The following is an 18,437-nucleotide window of genomic DNA, read 5'->3' on the forward strand; positions in this document are numbered from 1 at the left end:
ACTTGGTGATGGTTTGCCCTGGCCAGGGCTTAGCTGTGAACAATAGTCATCCCCTAGCTGATGTCTTAGAGCACTTGACATTTGGCAGAGTACTTTTTAACATACTTATCTAATTTCTGCAAGATAGATATTGTTCACCATTTTCATCATCAGGAAATGGAGGCTCAGTGGGTTTAAATAACTCATTCAAGTTCACCCAACCAGTACTGAGCACAAATCCCAATACCCTGCTTTTTCCAGCACAAATCCTGAGCCCACCCGTCTCAGATGCTGGTTTTCAGATGGGAAATGGCTTTTGTTTCTTGTGTGTGACTGAGTTGGGCTGCGAGGATGGCCCTTTCCTTGACATCACCGGCCCTATTTCTACTCACCAGACTAAGGCGTCTGTAGAGGTGGTGTGAACCTGTCCCCACCATGAGTCCGGGCAGGCATGAATGTGACTTCTTTGACAGCAAAGTGACAGACTGACCTTGCTTTGCAGGGGGGGAGTTCACCCGCCAGGCTGAGGTGACCTTTGTGGGACACCCAGACAAGCTGATCATTAAGCAGCAGTTCAGCGGCATCGATGAGCACGGACACCTGACCATTGACACGGAGCTGGAGGGCCGCGTGCCGCAGATCGCCTTTGGCTCCTCGGTGCACATCGAACCCTACACGGAGCTCTACCACTACTCACGGCAGGGTGAGCCACGTCCCGCATCTAGCATCCCAGGGCAGTGCTGCACACGGGCTGTCTCCTGGCCTCCAGAAAGGGAAACGCAGGGCTTACCTTATTCAGATCACCTTCCCTTAATTACAGACACTGAGCATGCTCATTGGAGAGACTTTAGTGCAGAAAAGAAAATAAGCATAACTTACACACCTAAAACCAGGACACAATTATTATATTAAGTGTATTTCTTTCAGCCTTTTCCTTATATACAAAATATATCCCAGCGTATATATACCTCACGTATATATTTATTTATCAACACATATTCTATCCTTATATATGAAAAATCATATACTTTTCTTTATATATAAAAAAATCCCAACATATGTATATTACACATATATTCACATATATATCAACATGTATACTAGCCCAACATAAATAGCTCATCATATTATATAATTTCAGAATGAAATAATTTTATTATATATCTATATGTAGTTTTTAAACTTTTTATTTCAAATTTACAGAAAGTTGAAAATAGCACAATAGCCGCATATCATTTCCCCAGCTTCACCAATTGTTAACATTTTGCTACATTCTCTTAATTGTTCTCTCCCTTCCTTATATATAAGAGAGAGTAAGTTGTAGATGCTGTGATCATGCATCTCCTAAATATTTTACAATATTTCACGTGTTTTTTCTAATGACAAGAATATTCTCTCATGGTCCCAGTACAATCATCAAAATCAGGAAGTTTAACATTGATGCAATACTATTATATACTCTACAGTCACGTATATAGTTTCAATTTAAATTGCAATCATACCGCATTATTGTACGTTCACTTTTCCAGTTAGGTCAAATCATGACGGCTTGATAGTTCCATTAAATAGGCTTTGCAAACAAATGAATCTATAGCATTTTATTGTATGGCTATCAATTTAAACCATTCTCTTTTCTAAAGCTTACATTATTTCCAATTTTTCCTTGTCTCCATGAGTTGCAATGTTCATCTTCATCATACACCTTGACCAAATTTCTGATTCTTTTCTGACCGAATTCCTAGAAATAGAAGCGATGAGTCAAAGGAAACTCTTTAAAGTCTCTTTGCCATCTAGAAGGGTTGTACCAGTTACCATGACTTCGTGGCCTGCTCGGGCTCTCCTGGGGAAAATGAGAGGGTGGGTAGGAGGTGGGAGGAGTATCAGGGGGACCCCACCTGCAAGTCAGGCTGTGACCAGATGGTGTTTCTGGCAGTCCAGCACATGGGAGCTGGACAAGAGGCAGCTTACATCAATCTTTTATTTATCCTCTGGCTTTTATTACCAACTACAGCAGAGCACACAAATATAAAGAGCCTTTTGTACTTCTTTTTTTAAAATAGGAAGTCAAGATTTTTCACTGCATGGGCCAAAAGTAAACTAGCTCTCTTCTGAGTAGGGAAGACTGTCTCTCTTCTCTGTTGAGATTTGCTCACAGCTCTTTAGTAGTTTATAGAAATTAGCTACTGAAACCTATTAATGTCTCATTTTTATACATCAGAGAACCGTTTAATCTAGGGTTATTTATAGCAGCCACTATTTATTGAATCCTAAGTGAGATAACCCATAGAAAGCAGTTAGCACTCTGCTTGTCACGTGGTCAATGCTCCGTAAATGGTAGTTTGTCTTATAGAGTATTAGCCTGCTTGATTCCAGAAATTCTATATATAGTATCTCATCCTTACCCCAGTCCATGTTGTAAAGGAAACAGGGTAAAGAAGTTAATAACTGGTCTGTGATCATGCTCCTTGTGAATGAAGGTACAAGTTGTGAATTCTCGCGTATCTCTTTCCAAGCTAGTGCTCTTTCCATCAGGCCTTAGTCCCTGGGTTGACTAAGGAACCTACAGAGAAACACTTGAAGAGAAAAAGCAATAAATATTCCTAATGCAAATAACAGCAATAATGGGAAATCTAGGTAGCAGAATGAATCTCAACACGGAAATAAATGGTCTTATTTATCCTGTTCCATCTGACCTCTCATCTGGCCACAGTATGAGCAGAGAATACTGCTGATTATTTTATTTATTTATTTTGGATTTTGCTGGGTCTTCATTTCTGGTCAGGCTTTTCCTCTAGTTTCTGCCGGTGGGGGCTGCTCTCTAGTTGTGGTGGGCAGGCTTCTCATCGCAGTGGCTTCGCTTCTTATGGAGCACCAGCTCTGCGGTCCCAGGGTTTAGCAGTTGCAGCTCCTGGGCTCTAGAGCCCCAGCTCAATAGTTTTGGCACAGGGGTTTAGTTGCCCCACAGCATGTGGTATCTTCCTGGACCAGGGATCGAACCCGTGTCCCCTGCATTGGCAGGCAGATTCTTTACCACTGAGCTGCCGGGGAAGCCCTGCTGATGATTTTCATGTCCTAAGCCTCTTGCATCCTCAGACTCTCTCCTGTCTCCCTGCTTGCCGCCCACACCCAGTGATCACATCCTCCTCCACCCGGGAGTACACGGTGACGGAGCCCGAGCAACATGGTACTGCCCCTTCGCACGCCCACACTTACCAGTGGCGCCAGACCATCACCTTCCAGGAGTGCGTCCACGACGACTCCCAGCCGGTCCTGCCCAGCACCCAGCAGCTCTCTGTGGACAGCGTGTTTGTCCTGTACAACCAGGAGGAGAGGATCCTGCGCTATGCTCTCAGCAACTCCATTGGTCCTGTGAGGGGTAAGAGGTGGCGGCTCAGACTGGGCATTGTGTGTGTCTGTGTGTGTGTCCACCTGCATGGCCCTCTCTGTGTTTTTGACATGTTGTTCTTCATCTCTTGTTCTCGGTAAGAAGAAAGTCATACTAAAATAGCTCCTGACAAAAATAAACATCTTCTCAGCTATGATTCTTAGAAAACCTAAGGTAACGAGTAGATCATTCAAGGGCTGCACCTGCCTGCAGCCGTGCGTTTATTTTTATTTATGTATTTATTTTCTACTCTTTTCCATTATGCTTTATTACAGGATATTGAATATAGTTCCCTGTGCTATACAGTAGGGCCTTGTTCTCTGTCCGTTCTATACCATTCTGTATGTAATAGTCTGTATCTGCTAATCCCAAACTCCCCAGTCCTACCCTCCCCTTCTCCCCAACCCCTGCCCCCCCACCACTTGACAACACAGGTCTGTTGTCTATATCTGTGAGTCTGTTTCTGTTTTGTAAATAAATTCATTTGTGTCATATTTTAGGTCGCACATAGAAATGATAAGATTTCTGACTTCTTCACTTAGTATGGTAGTCTCTAGGTTCATCCATGTAGCTGCAAAATGACATTCTTTCATTCCTTTTTCCCTCTTATGGCTGAGTAATATTCTGTTGTATCTGTGTATCACATCGTTATCCATTCATCTGTCAGTGGGCGTTTAGATTCTTCCCTGTCTTGGCTGTTGTGAATAGTGCTGCTATGAACATAGGGACATCTATCTTCTTGTAGTTTTGTCTGGATATATGCTCAGGAGTGGGGTTGCTGGATCATATTGCAACTCTGGTTTTTAGCTTTTTGAGGAACCTCCATACCGTTTTCCTTAGCAGCTACACAAATTTACATTCCCGCCACAGGGCAGGAGGGTTCCATTTTCTCCACATCCTCTCCAGCATTGTTATGTGTAGACTTTTTAATGACGGCCATTCTGACTGGTGAAAGGTAGTACCCCTTGTAGTTTTTATTTGCGTTTACCTAATAATTAGTGATATTGAGCATCTTTTCATGTGCCTATTTTTAAAAACTCTGACACTCAACTGTGAAAGGAATGTATGCTCAGGGCTTGGGGAAGTCCAAATCAAATCTGCTAAAAGTCCGGCCCAGAGCCTACGGTGAGCTCTCTGCCCTGGGACAGCACAGCGTGGAGCTGGGGTCTGGTCTAGGGTGCTTCTGGTTGTGGAAGAAGCTGGGGCTAGTGTGACCGGCCAGCCTCAAGGTCTCACATAGTCCAAATCTATAAGCCCTAGAGGTTGTGTATATTTGGTGTCTGGGTGTGGTATTTCTCTGTCTCAGTTATTTTTGGTTCTCCCTCCATACCCAGGTCACTTCTCCAGCTGGTCAGATTGGCCCTTGGCTCTCCATACACCAGAAGAGGGCAGGTGTTTCTCGCCCTCCTTTGACCGCTGTAGCTCCAGGCATCAGGGGTTGGCATATTTTTTCTTAAAAGGCCAAACAGCAAATATTGGAGGCTTTGCTCGTCATGCAGTTTCTGTCATGAGTGCAGTTCCACAACTGTAGCACAAAACCAGCCATAGACCACTTGCCAGTAAATGCATGTGGCCGGTTTCCAATAAAACTTCATAGAAATAGACATGAGTCCAAAGGGATGTGGTTTGCTGATCCCACTTCAAGTGAGCAGGAGTCGGCAGGTTTCCTGGTCATCTATCCTGTCCTTCTTTCTGGGGGAAGAGGTAAGCTATAGCGTTTCTGAATCCTCATGTGGTTTCAATGTCTCCGCCTTCACAGATGGCTCCCCTGATGCCCTTCAGAATCCTTGCTACATTGGCAGTCATGGGTGTGACGCCAACGCGGCCTGTCGCCCTGGCCCGGGGGCGCAGTTCACCTGCGAGTGCTCCATCGGCTTCCGAGGAGACGGACGGGCCTGCCACGGTACAGCCATTCACCCTGACGTGTGTGGGGAGGTTGGCAGGGGGCAAACAGATACTGTAAAGCAGAGAGCTGGGAGAGGCAAGGAAACACAGGGGAGGTAAATACTGATGGGCATGCCGAGTTGATTAAGCCCCACACTCGGGGTTTCCCCACGATGTTAGGGGTCCTGGCCCCTTCATCATCTGATCAGATGCCCTGACTCTAAGCAGCAGAGCAGAATTTATAAGGCCATACACCACTTCATCTTGAGAATACTCAGGTTTAAAGGAAAGAGAAAGTCAGGGCTGCTAATAACTACACATAATATGACCATGCTGCTGCTGCTGCTGCTAAGTCGCTTCAGTCGTGTCTTACTCTGTGCGACCCCACAGCAGCCCACCAGGCTCTGCCATCCCTGGGATTCTCCAGGCAAGAACACTGGAGTGGGTTGCCATTTCCTTCTCCAGTGCATGAAAGTGAAAAGTGAAATCAGTCGTATCCAACTCTCAGCGACCCCATGGACTGCAGCCCACCAGGCTCCTCCGTCCATGGGAGTTTCCAGGCAAGAGTACTGGAGTGGGGTGCCATTGCCTTCTCCGTAATATGACCATATGGAGTAGGAAATGGCAACCCACTCCCGTATGCTTGTCTAGAAAATTCCAGGGACAGAGGAGCCTGGTGGGCTACAGTCCATGAGGTCACAAAGAGTCTGAGGTGACTGAAGTGACTTAGTGTGTGACCATAACTGTTAGTAACATTGTTGTGTTAGGCGCTTCACAAACACCATCTCATCTAATTCAGCAACTCTGATGAGATAGAGGTTTTCATTTCTGTCTTTTAAAAATCATTTTTAATTGTGGTAAAGTGCACATAATATAAAATTGATCATCCTAACCATTTTTAAGTGTACAGTTCAGTGGCATTAAGGACTTTCACGTTGTTGTGTGACCATCACCACCGTCCATGTCCAGATCTCTTCATTTGCAAAATCGAAACTGTATTGCCATTAAATAATGACTTTCCATAGCCCCTGGCCCCAGCCCCTGGCAACCACCATTCTACTTTCTACAAATTCCAGGACTCTAGGCAACTCATGTAAGTGGAATCATGCACTATTTGTCTTTTTTTGACTGGCTTGTTTCACATAGCATCATATCCTCAAGGTTCATACATATTGTAGCCTGTGTCACAATTTCCTTACTTTAAAAAAAAAAATTTTATTGGACTATAGTCGATTTACAATGTGGTATTAGTTTCAGCTGTATAGCAAAGTGAATATGTTATACATATACATATATCTACTCTTTTTTTAGATTCTTTGCCCTTATAGGCCATTACGGAGTACTGAGTAGGGTTCCCTGTGCGAAACAGTAGGCCCTTATTAGTTATCTATTTTATATAGTAGTGTGTTTGTGTTATCCCGATCTTCCAGTTTGTCCCTTCCCTCTTCCCCCCTTCCCTCCTTTTTTAAAACTGAGAAATAGTCCATGGTATGCATATATTCCTTTTTTACAAAAACCATTCATTTGTCTGTGGACAGTTGGGTTGCTTCACTTCTTGGGCTCTTGTGAATATTTCTGCTGTGAACGTGGGGGTACAAATATCTGTTTAAGACTCTGCTTTCAACTCTTCTGGGGATATACCCAGATGTAGAATTGCTGGATCACATCAATTCTGTGTTTGACTTTTTTGAAGAACCGTCACGTTGTTTTCCACAGCAGCTGCATCATTTTATATCCCACCACCAGTACACAAGGGCTGCGATTTCTGCACATCCTTGCCAACACTTGTTTTGTTTTTTTGATAGCAGCCACCCTAATGGGTGGGAAGTTTACTCCTGTTTTTACAGATGAGAAACTTGAACCAAGGATATTAGAATGTTGGACCTTGAGTAACTGACTCAAGTGTCTCTATTCCACTGTCTTCATTGTATACTACTTATTACTTATAATTGCACTTTGAATACTTTCATATAAACAGCTTGATATTTATGTTTGTTACTAAATTTTAATTCGCCACCAAAAGACAGTTAGTTGACTCCTATCTCGATGAAAAATCCACACAGATGCAACTAGTGTAAGAATATCAAATGCTAGGAATGCCCTGGTGGTCCAGCGGTTAGGACTCTGAGCTCCTACTGCAAGGGGCACAGGTTTGATCCCTGACTGGGGGACTAAGATCCCACAAGCTGAGCTTTATGGCCAAAAACCCACAATGTCGAATGCTTCCTTAACCTGCCACGGTAGGCTCACCAACAAATGTAAGGAGTGCTAGAGGTAAGCTTCCCTAGTGAAATTGGTAGTGTGCACATATCTATTTGGTTAGAATGATGAGCAGCCCCCTTGAATGACTGTAGCCAAAATAATCTGGGGAGCCCAGCAGAATTTGGAGTATGGGAATGATGCCTCTGGTCTGGAATCCACTGAATTGAATCCACTGAATGCCTTCAATTAATGGCAGCTATAGTGTGCTAATTTAATGTGAAAGTTAGCTGATCATGCTGCATTTGCTTCAGAGTGAAATTTACGAATGGTGTTCACCGGAACGTCTGAAAGGCTGAAGAACAGAAACTAGGCTTACGGGAACAGCTTGTACGACTGTTCAGCCAGCTTGCTGATAACTTTGTCCGTGTGATAAAATTCAGTCTGAGACTTGTTTCCCTTGTAACATACCACTGCGTAGGGGACATAGTTCCTACTCACCTCGGATCTTCAGAGTTTCCCAGTATTTCCCCAGAGAGCCCACCAGTCTTGAATGGCTGAATTGGCTCAGGCCGGTTTAGAGCAGTGTGATCCCGAGTGTATGTGAGCAGAGCCCTGCCAGACAACATATAGAGATGGGGCGACCCCATTTCTCCAGCAGAAGCCTGCAACTCTGTAGTCTTTATGCAGCCCAGCTTCAGCTTCCTAAGCAAATTGAACATTAATAAAACGTGGAGCCATCTTCTCCAACTGCTGAAGCCATATGTGCATGAGTGCTTAGTGGCTCCAGTCGTGTCCAGCTCTTTGCGACCCTATGGACTGTAGCCCACCAGGCTCCTCTGTCCAAGGGAGTCTCCAGGCAGGAATACTGGAGTGGGTCGCTGGGCCCGCCTCGCTGAAGCCATAACCTTTGGCTAATCCTGCTCTGGCTGGCTGCTTCATCTCCCAAGGCACCACCAGCCATGCTTTATGGATTGATGTGTTGCTGTCCTGGAAACCCTTCTTATGTCCTTGCCCACGAAGGCATGTGTACTTGGTTTTGCCCTGTGATTAGCCCTCAACGTGGCAGATTTGCACCATGGAATGTGGGTCTGTTCCCAGTTCTGCTACTGTTTGTTCTGGGTCACGAGAATAAGCCTCGTAGTATTAATGCATTGAGACACCAGGCTGTTGGTAGGAAATTGCATTAAGCAGATCACTTCACATGTTATTTTGACCTGGAAAGTGTCTCAGAAGAGAAGAATGAGGATGAGCCTTTGTCATTCAGCATGTGTTGCCTTGATATAATGATAGATGACATCCAGAACAAGGATGGGGTTGGTTGGACACTGCAGGGTGACCGTTCAGGGTAATTCGGAGATTTCCAGTTGAATCAGAGCTCTGGTGCCTGGTAGGACGACTTCCCTGTATTTCTCAGTTGGGAGGCTGTAGGAGAAAGTTTTGGACAATCTCCCACTGAGTAATTTTGAGTGCACTCAAGGCATTTAACAAATCTGTCCTGAGACGATTCTCCTCCCAGAGCCTGGCGTTTATGAGGAGGACACACTGGAGAAACTATTATTTGTTGGAGTTTTTGAAAATATGTGAAAAGTAGCCACTCAGAAAAAAAGTCAAAATGGAAGCAGTGATTACAAGAATAATTCAGGATCTTCCTGTTGGGTTAGGGAATGATTTATTTGAGAGGAAATCTCTTCCTAGAGAAAATGTTGTCCAGATATTGACCAGTAAGAACAGTAATGGGCTTCCCAGGTGGCTCAGTGGTAAGGAACCCGCCTGTCAATCCAGGAGGCAGAAGAGACGCAGGTTCCATCCCTGAGTCAGGAAGATCCCTGGGGTAGGAAATGGTGACCCACTCCAGTTTTCTTGCCTGGAAAATTCCATGGACAGAGGAGCCTGGAGGGCTATAGTCCACAGGGTTGCAAAGAGCTGGACACAACTGAGAGCATATGCACACACACACACACAAACAAGAACAATAATCTTCAAGGAGGTACTGTGACATTCTACAAGGAACAGTTATCACTAGTTCATTGTTTCCACTGAAGAATGGATTAGAGTCCTAGCCTCCATTTACAGAAGAGAGGGTTTCAATCAGGCATTCAAAGAATTTCCAAACTATAATGACCGTGAGATATCAGCAGGGAGATTGCTAGGGTTTTGCTGTTTAAAAAAAAAAAAAAAAAGGCATCACCCAGCTTGGCTTTTATGTGTAGACCTGCATGGAGGTGGGAATGCTGGGGGACCATTCCCTCCCTCAACCCAGGAGCCCCCAGATCCTATTTGCCAGTGGTTTCCCCAGTAGGGCCTGCCAGAGAACATCCTTCCAAGCACCTAAGAAGCTTTCTTGAAATATGCAGTCTCCCTTTCCATAAACCTTCCAGTGGCAGGCTTCCCTGGTGATCCAGTGGATAAGACTCTGCACTCCCAGTGCAGGGAGGCTGAGTTCCGTCCCTGGTCAAGGAACTAAGGTTCTCACATACTGCAAAGATCCCACATGCCACAGCTAAGACCCAGCACAGCCAAATAAGTAAATAATTTTTAAAAAACCTTCCGGGGGGAAATGAAGCTTGGAAAATTTCCCCTGGTGATTCTGTTCTGTCCCTGTGATTGAAAACTGCTGCTCTGCGCTCTGGCAGCTCAGTCTCGGCTGTGGAGCCCTGAAGTCTGCACGGGGTGTCCTCTGAGAGCTACAGTGCAGAGACAGTGAAGCCAGAATGAGCTTTTCCTCCCATGTTGCTGAGGCAGCAGCTGGTGGATAGAGCCGGGAAGCCACACTTGCTGAATATCCCTCTACCCCAGCCCAACTCCAGCTTCTTAAAAGGGGGCTTCAGTGGGACTTTGTTCTGTAACCTTCCAGCAGTGCTTGGACTTGTCCCCTGGTCTGACATCTTGTAGCTTTTTTTTTTTTAATTGAAGTACAGTTGACTTAACAGTGTTGTGCCAGTCTCTGCTAATCGGTAAAGAACTCAGTTATACACACATATACTTTGCTTTTTTTAATTTTCTTTTCCTTTATGGTTGATCTCAGGATATTGAATGTAGTTTGCTATGCTATACAGTAGGACCTTGGTTTTTATCCATTCTAAATGTACTAGTTTGCATGTACCAACCCAGACTCACAGTCCATTCCTCCCACCCTGCCTCTTGGCAACCACAAGTCTGTTCTTTGTCTATGAGTCAGTTTCAGTTTTGTTGTTGTCCTTGTTCAGTTGTTAAGTCGTGTCCAACTCTTTGTAACCCAATAGTCTGCAGCGCACCGGGTTTCCCTGTCCTTCACCATCTCCCGGAGTTTGCTCAAACCCATGTCCATTGAGTCAGTGATGCCATCCAACCATCTCATCCTCTGCGCCCCATTTTCCTCCTGCCCTCAATCTTTCCCAGCATCAGAGTCTTTTTCACTGAGTCGGCTCTTCACATCAGGTGGCCAGAGTATTGGAGTGTCAGCTTCAGCATCAGTCCTTTCAGTGAATATTCAGGGTTGATTACCTTTAGGACTGACTGGTTTGATCTGTTTTGTGGATAGGTTCATTCGTGCCATAGTTTAGATTCCACATATAAGTGATATGAGATTTTATATCTTAAGCATGTCACAGAAATGTACGTTGTAGTATAGTTTCAGAAAGCTGAATAGCATTTGTTTTGTGTTTTTGTCTGAGTGTAGGTCCAACTATGGGGCTGAAGTGGCAAAAATGCTTGTGTTGTGTGACATTGTCTAATAAGCCCGCAGGACTTTTGCCTCATCAGGAAAGAGACTGCTAGACAGGCCATTGGAGGTGGATGCATGAGCAAGATTCATGTTATGGAATTGAGGAGGGGAGGTTGAGAGGGGAGGGGAGTTGTGTGGACTCAGCCATTATGAAATCTTCCTCACACGCATCTCCAAGAATTTGAAAAATGCCAGAAGTAACTACACCCTGAGAATGAGGTTGGCACAGAGGGATCTTGTGTGACTGTGTTTATTTCAAATCATCAGTTGGCAGGTAACCAAGGTGATGACAGCTCAGCTTGATTTTTGTCTGGGCCAACCAGCCTTACTGTAGTGGTGACTACAGACTGGCCTCCCAATGCTGTGGCCATCCAAGGGCTGTGTTTCTAGAAATGGAACAGCCCCATGCTGGTGGTATAGGTATTATACTTAATAATAGGCACATTTCTTTTATTTTTAATTTTTTTTCTTTTTTTGGCCATACCACATGACATGAGAAATCTTAGTTTTCCAACCAGGGATCGAACCCATGCCCCTGCACTGGAAGCGTGAAGTCTTAACCAGTGGACCACTAGGCAAGTCCCAATAGGTACATTTCTTGAGCAGGTTAGGCTTGCATCTATTTTCTGTAAACTTCAGAAGGACTTCTCAAGATGAATAGTATTGTATGTACTTACTAACAGGGAAATGGAGGCAGAGTAGTTTGGCAGCTTCTCCAGGACCACACGAGCTAGTCACCAAAGGAAGCAGGATTTGAACCTAGCCGTGTTCAGCTCCAGTATTCTTACCTGGAGAATTCCATGGACAGAGGAGCCTGGCGGGCTACAGTCCACGGGGTCGCAGAGTCTTACACGACTAAGTGACTCACACATGTATATATATGTATATGTTCAGCTTTGAAATGTGTATTTCTTTGTTCCCGTCATACCACTCGATGACCGCAGAATTGTCCTATGAGAGAATGTCACCTTTAATCTTATGAGTTAATGGTTTGCCTTTTAGTGCGTTAAACACCGGATGGTGGCACATGCGTAATCAGTCATGTCTGACTCTTTGCAACCTCATGAACTGTAGCCCACCAGACTCCTCTGTCCATGGGATTCTCCATGCAAAACTACATGCCTTCTTCCAGGGGATCTTCCCCCACCCAAGGACGGGACCTGCATCACTTATGTCTCCTGCACTGAAGGCTGGTTCTTTACCACTAGCACCACCAGAGCATATTTAATTACAGTTTGTAGCTTAGGAACCTTATTCAGAGTCGGGGGACTTGTCTGCACATCTTTCTAACACAGATGTGCCCATCTAATGTTAGTGGTCCCTGGGTCAGCAACTAACTCCAGGAGATGGAAGGTGGGAAGGGTTGGGGGGAGGTGGGAGAAGCACAGTTTTATTTATGAGGAGGGCCTTGGGATCACTATCTCCAGTTATTCACAGAAGAAAATATTTAGCGATACTTTTGGAATACTAAAAATGTGTTTTAAAATGGATCCATTTGCAGGCCAAAATACTTTATATTTTGTTATGTATAGTGATGTTGGGAGAGGTGTTTTTTTTTTAAGTCTGCATTTCAAACAAAATTTTGCTTTAGATATCGACGAATGTTCAGAGCAGCCCTCGGTATGTGGCAATCACGCAGTCTGCAATAACCACCCAGGAACCTTCCGCTGTGAGTGTATGGAGGGCTACCGGTTTTCAGAGGCGGGAACATGTGTGGGTAAGTTCTGTGGGTGAATTTTTTTTACGTTCTTTTACCATATTCTTTTCTATTATAGTTTATCCCAGGATATTGAGTATAGCTCCCTGCATTACCCTGTAGGACCTTGCTGTTTATTCTATACATGAGTTTGGATCTGCTAATCCCAAAATCTCAATCCTTCCCTTTCCCACCTCCCTTCCCCAGGCAACCACAAGTCTGTTCTTTATGTCTGTGAGTAGGTGACTTTTCAAAACGAGTGTTCATAGGATGTATGTCAGTGCCTATGTGAATGGTATTGCCTCAGTAATTATCCTGGCTGAGATGGACGATTCCTGGTTTTGTTGTTGGGGAGGGCCATTTACAAAGGTGAATCAGTCTCTGCTCCTTTCTTCTGACTACCTGGAGAGTCACAGGTACAAGGCATAAGCAGTATTATTTGTTTGCACTAGTAATACCATTCTCTTCTTATAAAACTCCTTTTAATTCTTTCCATTATTCTTTAAATAGCTATTCAAACAATTAGACATGTTTCTCCTTATAATCAGTGGCCTTGGGATTCATGTGGAGGGAACACCTTTTAGGTATTTGTGTCATTATCTGCCTTTGATTAAATTCTTCTTGGTTTGCATCTAAAACTCATTTGGGGCCTTTCTGTTTGTGGATTTCCATCTTACAAACCACAAGTACTAGCATAACTTCAGAGCCTATCAAAGTTAGAAGTTAAGGGGACTTCCTTGGCGGTCCAGTGGTTAAGACTGCATCTGCCAAGGCAGAGGCCCTGGGTTCACTCCCTGACTGGGGAACTAAGATCCCACGTGGTGGTGATGATGGGCTGACTACAAAGAGCCAGATTGTTTAAATTTCCCCCTCTTTCCTCACTGCTGCACTTTGACCTATAGTTTCCAAGACTTTCAGGTTCAAAGATTCTTGGATATTTCCAGGTCTGGAGGGCAGCATGCTGAAGGGGGCATCTGAGCTCAACATTTATTCCCAATTTAAAACATATTTCTCTTTCACTGCATCAAGGAACCATCTCTTTGCCCCTTCCTTGCTGTTTACTAAACCCTAGCAGGCTTTGTGTTTGCTCTGTCTTGAAACTCATATGAGGCTGCCAAGGTCCCAGGGTGAGGTGGTGTCTTGAGGGTGGAGGGAACAGGCCGTTCTCATATTTTGCGTATGACCCAAACATCTGTGTACTGAGACACAGCCAGGCCCCTTTGCACAGAGCTGAGATTTCAGCTCTGCTAAAGTTACCTCTATCTTTTTTTTCCCATTGAGAACAATTTCTGTGAATTTGGCCTGACTTCTTTCTCTGCTTTTTTCAATGAAGGAGATTCAAAGGTCTGTTTTTGTGGCAGTACCATTTACATTACATTTCGGCTCAAACTTGGGAGGCAGATCCTTTAACCCTTGGGTGGTGACATGAACAATGCTGGAACAGACATGTGTGAGACATGATGTCCTGTTTCCAGCTGTTCCTGCCATCCACCCTCATGGAAGGGCTAGAGCGGGGTGTAACACAGGTAGTAAGCAAATGTCTACTCCTAGGCTTTTGATTTTGAGGAGGACACTTAATTTCTCTGTCACCTGTACAATGAGGTGATTAGACTGGACCGACCACGGGCTTCCTGTGTCCCAAGGAGCCCTTAGAGATGCCCCAGGATCTGCCAATAGGGACACAAGTAAGCCATGGACAGACTATTTCATTTTCCTATATATGAAATTCCGAGTAACATTTTGTTTGAGTAATGGATCCCATTGCTCAGAAACAAGTATGAAAACCACTTGAAGATCATCGAGTTCAAGTGCTTCTCCCCCTGTCAGTAACCCCTATGCAATTCCATTATACTTGGCCTTTTGTCTCTTTTAACTGGCTCCTTTGAGACTTAACCACACAGAGTGATGGCTCACTGGATAAAACCAAGTCTGCCCGAAAGCAAAAAATATACTCTGGCTCATCACTGGATAATTTAGTGGTCAGTTTCACTCTCCCAGAATTCCTTGTTAAAACTGGATCCTGGGAACTGGTGGTCCAGTGGTTAAAAGACTCCATGCTTCCACTGCAGGGGGCACAGTTTCAACCCCTGGTTGGAGGAGTAAGGTACCACAGCCTTGCAGCTTGGCTGCCCCCCAAATAATAATAAAATAAATAGAAGCATAGATGAAGGTGATGGCTGAGCAGGACCCATCCATCTAGGCTGTAGCAAGGTCCTTCCCTGTTATGGGTGGGCGAAATGAGGCAGGAGCCAACACAACATGTGAAGTGATCACTCACATACGTTAAATGACAAATACTTAATGGAGGAGGACTGAGACTCCTTTGCTGGTTATTCTGTCTGACTACATTTTTTCTACCTTTTTTTGACCCCAATTCTCCAAGAGTGTCCTTTTCACATTTTGTGAGCTGAAGGAATTGGTCAAGAGAGGACCCTGGAGGAAAGAAGAATGTTAGAAACGATGGGAAGTGAGATGACGAGAGGCGTGCAGGGAAACAGTGTGTCCTTGGGTTGGTTCTGTGTAATCTGGTTTTCTGGTTTCCAGGAAGAAATTTGGACCGCTCTAGCAATTTAAAATCTAGTCACCCTCTGGCCCATAGGAATTGCTTCAGTGATCCCTGCTCCATTCCATGGGAGTTAGTTAACATTTCAACTTCAGGAGTTTAAGCTGCTAAGTCCACAGGCTGGGCCTTCATCCACCAATACAGTACTTTGCTAACCTCTCATGGACCTAGACCTTTGAAGAGCATCCTCTTCTTTACCTGTCCTCTGGCAGTGTTAAGAACTTTCTCTCCTGAAGCCTTTGAGGCAGGATAAACTGGAATTAATCTTGGGAAGACTCATTGAGGAAAAAGATGAGGAGTTCTCTTATATCCAGGATAATCTAAACATTGAGGGCCTCCTTGGAGGGAAGGAAAGGTTCTGTTATGACATTGTGAGGGCCAGTACTCTGACCTGGGCCTTAGACCTATAAAACCAGAAGTTAAAGTACCTTATGAACCCCGGAGTATCTGAACTCGCCATCAGAAATCACCTCCTAGACCTCAGCCCTTGACTTTTTTTTAGGCTTAAATTATTGTTATTATGGATAATTTCAAACATATACAGAAGTAGAGAGAAAAACATAGTGAACCCTGGTGTGCCTATTATTCAATCTCCATATTATAAAGCATTTTGTTCAGTTCAGTTCAGTTCAGTCGCTCAGTCGTGTCTGACTCTTTGCGACCCCATGAATCGCAGCACGCCAGGCCTCCCTGTCCATCACCATCACCCGGAGTTCACTCAGATTTCACGTCCATCGAGTCGGTGATGCCATCCAGCCATCTCATCCTCTGTCGTCCCCTTTTCCTCCTGCCCCCAGTCCCTCCCAGCATCAGGGTCTTTTCCAATGAGTCAACTCTGCACGAGGTGGCCAAAGTACTGGAGTTTCAGCTTTAGCACCAGTCCTTCCAAAGAACACCCAGGGCTGATCTCCTTTAGAATGGACTGGTTGGATCTCCTTGCAGTCCAAGGAACTCTCAAGAGGCTTCTCCAAAACCACAGTTCAAAAGCATCAATTCTTCAGTGCTCGGCTTTCTTCACAGTCCAACTCGCACATCCATACATGACCACTGGAAAAACCATAGCCTTGACCAAATGGACCTTTGTTGGCAAAGTAATGTCTCTGCTTTTGAATATGCTGTCTAGGTTGGTCACAACTTTCCTTCCAAGGAGTAAGCGTCTTTTACTTTCATGGCTGCAGTCATCATCTGCAGTGATTTTGGAGCCCCCAAAATAAAGTCTGACACTGTTTCCATTGTTTCCCCTTCTATTTCCCATGAAGTGATGGGACCAGATGCCATGATCTTCGTTTTCTGAATGTTGAGCTTTAAGCCAACTTTTTCACTCTCCTCTTTCACTTTCATCAAGAGGCTTTTGAGTTCCTCTTCACTTTCTGCCATAAGGGTGGTGTTACCTGCATATCTGAGGTCATTGATATTTCTTCCAGCAATCTTGATTCCAGTTTGTGCTTCTTCCAGCCAGCGTTTCTCATGATGTACTCTGCATATAAGTTAAATAAGCAGAGTAACAATATACAGCCTTAACGTCCTCCTTTTCCTATTTGGAACCAGTCTGTTGTTCCATGTCCAGTTCTAACTGTTGCTTCCTGACCTGCATATAGATTTCTCAAGAGGCAGGTCAGGTGGTCTGGTATTCCCAGCTCTTTCAGAATTTTCCACAGTTTATTGTGATCCACACAGTCAAAGTCAGAGGCTTTGGCATAGTCAATAAAGCAGAAATAGATGTTTTTCTGGAACTGTCTTGCTTTTTCCATGATCCAGCGGATGTTGGCAATTTGATCTGTGGTTCCTCTCCCTTTTCTAAAACCAGCTTGAACATCTGGAAGTTCACGGTTCACGTATTGCTGAAGCCTGGCTTGGAGAATTTTGAGCATTACTTTACTAGTGTGTGAGATGAGTGCAATTGTGCGGTAGTTTGAGGATTCTTTGGCATTGCCTTTCTTTGGGATTGGAATGAAAACTGACCTTTTCCAGTCCTGTGGCCACTGCTGAGTCTTCCAAATTTGCTGGCATATTGAGTGCAGCACTTTCACAGCATCATCTTTCAGGATTTGAAATAGCTCAACTGCAATTCCATCACCTCCACTAGCTTTGTTCTAGTGATGCTTTCTAAGGCCCACCTGACTTCACATTTCAGGATGTCTGGCTCTAGGTGAGTGATCCTACCATGACGATTATCTTGGTCATGAAGATCTTTTCCATCCCTATTACTACTACTGCTACTGCTGGGGAGGGTGGTAGTATTTTGGTGGTATATTTCAGTCTTTAAAGAAAACCCCAAATATCCTGTCATCTGACTAGAGTTCCTAGTTTTTTATGCACATTATGTGCATAATATATATCTGACATATAAGGGCAAATTTTTAAAATAAAAATACAACGCTGTTACCATACCTAACAAAATGAACAATTTCTTAACATGATTGAATACCCAGTCCATATTCAAGTTTCCTTGATTATTTCAAGCATTTTTTAGAGTTGGTTCATCTCAACCCTTGACTGTCATCTTGAGGCAAGAGTACAAGATGGAGTCTGATTGTCTAACCTCTGTGCCATTTGCCTACTTCCTGAGTCCGCATGCTAGGAGTCTTGTTATCAGGACCCTTTAGAAAATAATAAACCCATCTCCTGGACCTCTGTGCTCGGAAAGCTGGAAGTCATTCCTATTCTACAGAGGAAGAAAGTACAACTTGAGAAAGTTAATAGGATTTATCCAAAGTCACATAGGGGACTCATATGCACCTGGTTGAAACCCAGGGCTTCCCTCCCCAGAGCCCTGTAGTCATTCCACTCTCCCTGTCTCACTTCCTGGGAGTTTATTTCTCCTTCCTTGGTGGGAAATGGATGACTTTGACTTTGGCATTCATAATAAATATTCCTCCCACCTAGTGAGCCAAGGGCTTCCCAGGTGGGAAAGAACCCACCTTCCCAGTGGTGAAGAACCCACCTGCCAGTGCAGGAGACGTAAGAGACACAGGTTCGATCCCTGGGTCAGGAAGATCCCCTGGAGGAGGGCATGGCTACCCAC

General features: G+C 44.5%; 1 protein-coding gene across 2 annotated transcripts in view; it reads left to right on the forward strand.

The window, feature by feature from the left end:
- Positions 1–18,437, forward strand: part of LOC120860490 (nidogen-1) — a 98,686-nt gene that overhangs the window by 46,672 nt on the left and 33,577 nt on the right. For both annotated transcript variants that reach the window (XM_040236307.1, XM_040236308.1), the window contains exons 7-10: positions 482–682; positions 3,110–3,355; positions 5,124–5,267; positions 12,745–12,870. In XM_040236307.1, coding sequence (XP_040092241.1) covers positions 482–682; positions 3,110–3,355; positions 5,124–5,267; positions 12,745–12,870 — 717 coding nt within the window. The remainder of the gene's footprint in view (positions 1–481; positions 683–3,109; positions 3,356–5,123; positions 5,268–12,744; positions 12,871–18,437) is intronic.

The sequence above is a fragment of the Oryx dammah genome, unplaced genomic scaffold (assembly GCF_014754425.2).
Source record: "Oryx dammah isolate SB20612 unplaced genomic scaffold, SCBI_Odam_1.1 HiC_scaffold_11077, whole genome shotgun sequence".
Classification (NCBI taxonomy): domain Eukaryota; kingdom Metazoa; phylum Chordata; class Mammalia; order Artiodactyla; family Bovidae; genus Oryx; species Oryx dammah.